Source organism: Loxodonta africana, chromosome 3 (assembly GCF_030014295.1).
Source record: "Loxodonta africana isolate mLoxAfr1 chromosome 3, mLoxAfr1.hap2, whole genome shotgun sequence".
Taxonomy (NCBI): domain Eukaryota; kingdom Metazoa; phylum Chordata; class Mammalia; order Proboscidea; family Elephantidae; genus Loxodonta; species Loxodonta africana.
The window spans coordinates 3,502,644-3,508,768 of NC_087344.1; the positions used below are offsets into that span (position 1 = coordinate 3,502,644).

The 6,125-nt window shown below is 54.6% G+C and overlaps 1 protein-coding gene across 1 annotated transcript; it reads left to right on the forward strand.

The window, feature by feature from the left end:
• Positions 1–1,952: 1,952 nt before the first annotated feature.
• Positions 1,953–5,707, forward strand: LOC135230905 (zinc finger protein 239-like). Its single transcript, XM_064283188.1, has 2 exons — positions 1,953–1,991; positions 4,874–5,707. Exons 1-2 carry the CDS (start codon positions 1,953–1,955, stop codon positions 5,705–5,707), a joined length of 873 nt encoding a protein of 290 aa, XP_064139258.1.
• Positions 5,708–6,125: the final 418 nt, after the last annotated feature.

The window sequence follows — 6,125 nt, forward strand, 5'->3', positions numbered from 1 at the left end:
GCTCACTCAGCAACACTGGGTGATCCATGTGGGGCCTCAGCACTGAAGAAGGGGTCTCTAGCGTTGCTTCGTGCAACTTAGTTTCCACTCAGAGCTCCTGGGTGGTGCAATGGTGCACACCTCAGCCGCTGACTCAAAGGCTGGAGGGTAGGAAAAAAGGCCTGGTAATCTACTTCCGAAAGCTCAGCCTCTGAAAACTCTGCAGAGCACAGTTCTGCTTTGACATGTGGGGTCGCCATGAGTCAGAGGTGACAGCAACTGCTACTGGTAGGTCCGATGCAGGCTCTGGTAGGCAGCGTGGGGAGTGGGTTGAGCCCTGGGCTGGGAGGCAGGAGGGCCAGGTTCCAGTCTTAGAGAGGCCCGGCAAGGCAAGGCTGCAGCATGGGTCAGGGCCTGGGTCGGGGGGGGGAGCCACAGTGTGTCTTCTGCAACCCCAAGGGTTGTGTCCTTGAGCACGTCCCAGCTGATCCCACCTGAGAACCAGGAGCTGATGCCACGTCTGTCCCAACAGACTGCCCTCCTGGAGGTGCCCAGGGCTGGCTACAGCTACTCCTGAGGGACTGCCCGTCCCAATTGGGGTTGCCAAGGTAATCGGGGCTGTACGAGGGGCCAGAGGGGGGTGGAGGCCTTACTGGTCATCCGCTCCCAGGGCCTGGGTGCCAGATCAGGGCAAGGGAAGGACTTGTCCGCCTAGAACTGGGCTCCTGGGCCCCGACCTGGGAAGACTTGTCCAAGAGTCTCAGAACAGTGGACAGGGCAATGAATAAATCTTCAGTCAGATCCACAATTATGGGCAGTGTTTCTTTGCGACGTGTGTGGGGTTGCCGAGTCCAGGGCCTGCTGGGCGCAGCGAGCTACATCATCTGTTGTCATCAAGGTAAAGTCAACAAAATACCCAAAAACCAAAGGAAACCCAGTGCCAAAGAGCCGATTCCGACTCATAGCGACCCTACAGGACAGAGTAGAACTGCCCATGGAGTTTCCAAGGAGTGCCTGGTGGATTCGAACTGCCTACCCTTTGGTTAGCAGCTGTAGCACTTAACCACTACGCCACCAGGGTTTCCAGTCAACAAAACAAGCCACACATATTTATACGATTTGATAAGTTTAGCATACGTCTGTACACGGGAAGCGGCCACCACAGTCAGCCTAGTGAACTTCATCTCTGCCAAGGTCTCCTTGGCCTCTGTAACCCTCCCCTCCCCACCATCCCCGCCCCTCCCCTCTTTAACCCTCCCCTCCCACCATCCCCGCCCCCTCCCCTCTTTAACCCTCCCCTCCCACCATCCCCGCCCCCTCCCCTCTTTAACCCTCCCCTCCCACCATCCCCGCCCCCTCCCCTCTTTAACCCTCCCCTCCCACCATCCCCGCCCCCCTCCCCTCTTTAACCCTCCCCTCCCACCATCCCCGCCCCCTCCCCTCTTTAACCCTCCCCTCCCACCATCCCCGCCCCCTCCCCTCTTTAACCCTCCCCTCCCACCATCCCCGCCCCTCCCCTCTTTAACCCTCCCCTCCCACCATCCCCGCCCCCTCCCCTCTTTAACCCTCCCCTCCCACCATCCCCGCCCCCTCCCCTCTTTAACCCTCCCCTCCCACCATCCCCGCCCCTCCCCTCTTTAACCCTCCCCTCCCACCATCCCCGCCCCCTCCCCTCTTTAACCCTCCCCTCCCACCATCCCCGCCCCTCCCCTCTTTAACCCTCCCCTCCCACCATCCCTGCCCCCTCCCCTCTTTAACCCTCCCCTCCCACCATCCCTGCCCCCTCCCCTCTGTAACCTTCCCCTCCCACCATCCCCACCCCTCTTCCCAGGTAACAGCGCCCTGCTTTCTGTCACTATAGACTGATTTACATTTTCTGAAGTTTCTCCTGAGCAGAATCGCACCACTGAAGGTGTTACATACTCACCTGTGCGCTTACCCGTTTTCTGTGCTCAGCCTCCCTGCCCTATACCATGGCCTATGAGACCACCACCACCCTTGCCGACGAGTGGGTTCTGACTCATAGTGACCCCGTGTTGCAGAGTACAACTGCTCCATAGGGTTTTCAAGGCTGTGACCTTTCGGAAACAGATCCTAGGACTTCGTCTTGCGGTGCCTCTGGGTGGATTTAAACCACGAACCTTTTGGTTAGTAGTCGAGAGCTACTCCACCCCAGGACTGCTTTGGCCTATGAGAGCTCGATCTTAAACCCAAAACCAGGCTCGTTGCTGTTGAGTCGATTCCAGCTCAAAGCGACCCCACGGGACAGAGGAGAACTGCCCTATAGCGTTTCCAAGACTGTAATCTTTACAGAGGCAGATTGGCACATCTTTTTCCTGCAGAGTGGCTGGTAGGTTTGAACCGCCGACCTTTCAGTTAGCAACCAAGCGCTTTAACTGCACCACCAGGGCTCCTCCAGCTCAGTTCTGGTTGATTTAATTCACCATCCTCCGCGCTGAGTCCATTGCCAACCCGTAAGAGCTATCCCAGGAATATTTGCAGATTAACTGGGGCAGACTGCAATACTACCTACGGGCAGCAGGTGGCAGGAGCTCACCACATCTAGGCCTTCCAAGGCTGGCTCCTAAGGGAAGTTCCAGGTGAGATACCTGGATGGAAGCCCTTCTAAGATGGAGGAAGGTAGCCTAGTCCCGTAAACAGGCACTACCCAACAAAAACGTAATGTGCGCCACAGATGTCCTTTTAGATTTTCCAGTAGCCATGAAGCCAAGTAAAAGCAAACAGGCAAAATTAATTTGAATATTCTATTAAATCCAACACATCCAAAATATTATAATTTCATCAATATAAATTATCCATTTTATCAATATAAAAACTATTAGTGACCGCACTCGGGTTTTTGTGAGACAAATTCCTGTCCTTTAAAGTCAGCAGAAAAGAGGAAGACCCTCAACGAGATGGAACGATACAGTGGCTGCAACACCAGGCTCAGGTATCACGATCCCGAGGGTGGCTCAGGACTGGGCTGTGTGTCCTTCTGAGGCATCTCGATCCCGAGGGTGGCTCAGGACTGGGCTGTGTGTCCTGTTCTACATAAGATCACTGCCTTAGTCACCTAGTTCTGCTGTAACAGAGATGCTGCATGTGGACGGCTTTAACAAAGAGAAATTTATTTTTCCACAGTCTAATAGGCTGGAAGTCCAAATGCAGGGCATCAGCTCCAGGGGAAGGCTTTCTCTGTATGCTCTGGAGAAAGGTTCTCATCATCAGTCTTCCCGGAACCCCGGGTCCAAAGGGCACGCTCTGCTCCCAAGCCTGCTTTCTTGGTGGGATGAGGTCTCCAGCTCTCTGCTTGCCTCTCTTTCCTTTTATCTCTTTTAAGATAAAAGGTGGTGCAGGCCAGACCCCAGGGAAACTCCCTTTATGTTGGATCAGGGATGTGACCTTAGTGAGGGTGTTACAACCCCACCCTAATCCTCTTAACATAAAGCTACAATCACAAAATAGAGGACAACCACAGAACACTGGGAATCATGGCCCAGCCAAATTGATACACACAGTTTTGGGGGGACATAATTCAGCCCATGGCAGTCACTATGAGTCGGAATTGACTCAACACCAAACAACGACCACAGAATTGAGAACTGACTTAATGGCGGCTAACAACAAAAGGCACCCAGTTTGTAGTATTTTATTATGGCAATCCTAAGAAGCGAAGACTCAGGGGAAAAACACACTGAAGTATAAAGATGAAGTGTCAGCTTAAGCAGGTAAATCTTGGGTTAGTGAGCTGGACTGCTAACTGAAAGCTGGAGGTTTCAGTTCACCCAGATGTGCCGTGGAAGAAAGGCCTGGCAATCTTCTTCTGAAAATTCAGACATTGCAAACCCTGTGGAGCATGGTTCTTCTCTGACATGGGGTGGCTGTGAGTCAGAGTCGATGCAACGGCAACTGGTCTTTATGGTAAGTTAAAACACTGCAGAATTGTTGCTAGAAAGGCTGGGTTCTGTGTCTGTTGTGTAATCCAGCCCCGAGTCTGCGTCTGTTGTGTAAATCCAGCCCCGAGTCTGCGTCTGTTGTGTAAATCCAGCCCCCAGTCTGCGTCTGTTGTGTAAATCCAGCCCCGAGTCTGTGTCTGCCCTCTTTGAACTCATGGCCCAAGCTGCCTCACTTCGTGGGGTGTAAAATCTTAGCCCCGTGGAGCTTGTAGTCTCCATGCTGAGTCTATTCCCTCTTTTTTCTCAAATATTCCTCTCTGCCTCTACTGGACCACCCCAAAGGCACTCCTTTTGGCTCTGAAACGGCCCCCAACCCTACATACTCTGGGACCCGCAGCTCCTTCCTCTCTGGACCCCGTACCCAGGAGCTTCAGAGCTGTGTTACCAATATTCCCCCTGGTTCTCTCTCCTAGCTTCTTCCTCACACCACTCACACAAGCCAATACCAGATGAGTTGAATCATTAAAAGATAAGATCTGGAAACATATTAAGAAAGCCCTAGCAGAATATCGTTAAAATTGTAGGGTGTGAAAACCAGTCGCCACGGAGTTGACTCTGACTTATGGCCACCCTATGTGTGTCACAGTAGAACTGTGCTCTATAGAGGTTTTTTTTTTAAATAATTTTTATTGTGCTTTAAGTGAAAGTTTACAAATCAAGTCAGTCTCTTACACAAAAACCCATATACACCTTGCTACACACTCCCAATTACTCTCCCCCTAATGAGACAGCCCGCTCTCTCCCTCCACTCTCCATAGACGTTTTAACCGCTGGCTTTTTGATCACCAGGCATTTCTTCTGAGGCACCTCTGGGTGCAATACCAACCTTCTATTCAGCAGCCAGGAGCTCCACCATCCGCACCCAGGGACTCCTTTACTTCTTCAGACACTGAAAATTGGGACAACTCAAAATCATTGCCCACATGCTCAGGTAGCATGGCCAGTTCGGAAAGGCCGTCAGGAGCCTGGGCCTCACGTGGCCCACGGGAAACCCACCGGGCGAGAAGCCCCACAGCTGCGAGGAGTGTGGGAAAGGCTTCCGTCACCTCTCCTTGGAGGAGTGTGGGAAAGGCTTCCGTCACCTCTCCTCCCTGAGGAGGCACGCGCGCACCCACACTGGCGAGAGCCCCTTTGCGTGCCACCAGTGCGGAAGCGCCTTCTGTCACCAGTCCTCCCTCAAGACCCACGTGCGGACTCACACTGGCGAGAAGCCGTTCACCTGCGGCCAGTGCGGGCAGCGCTTCAGCACGCGCTCCTACCTGACGGTGCACGTGCGCATCCACACCGGGGAGAAGCGCTACGCGTGCGCCGACTGCCCCAAGGCCTTCAGCAGGAGCTCCTACCTGCGTGTGCACCAGCGGACCCACACAGGCGAGAAGCGCTACCCGTGCGGGGACTGCGGCAGAGCCTTCGGCCACCCGTCCAACCTCCGGCGGCACGTGCGCACCCACACGGGCGAGAAGCGGTACAGGTGCGGCCGCTGCGGCAAAGCCTTCGTGCAGAGCTCCTCCCTGGTCGTGCACAGCCGGACGCACACCGGCGAGAAGCCCTACCCGTGTCTGAAGTGCGGGAAGGCCTTCATCGACACCTCCTCCTTCCGGAAGCACGTGCGGACCCACGCCAGGGAGAAGCCGCACGGGTGCGTGCAGTGCGGCCAGGCCTTCAGCCACAGCGCGCCCCTGGCGGTGCACAAGCGGGTCCACGCGGACGGAGACCTCGGGAGCGGGCTGGACGCGAAGCTGCCTTTATCCTCCGCGTCCCTGCCGTAGCTCCCTGGGTGGTGCGAGCTTTATGGGCTGGACTACTAACCCGAAGGTTGGCGGTTCAGACCCACCCAGGGACGCTGTGGAAGAAAGGCCTGGCGATTTGCTTCTATGAAGGTTAAAAAAAAAAAAAAGCAAAGCCAGTGCCATCCAGTCTATTCCGACTCATAGCGACCCTATAGGACAGAGTAGAACTCCCCCATAGAGTTTCCAAGGACCGCCTGGTGGATTTGAACTGCCGACCCTTTGGTTAGCAGCCGTAGCACTTAGGCCACCACCAGGGTTTCCTCTATGAAGGTTGCAACCAAGAAAACCCTATGGAGCAGTTCCACTGCGTAACACATGGGGTCGCCATGAGTCAGAGTTGATCAGGCAGCCTGTGTTTTCCTTAGGCTAGGCCATGAGCCTGTTAATTTTCAGGCTT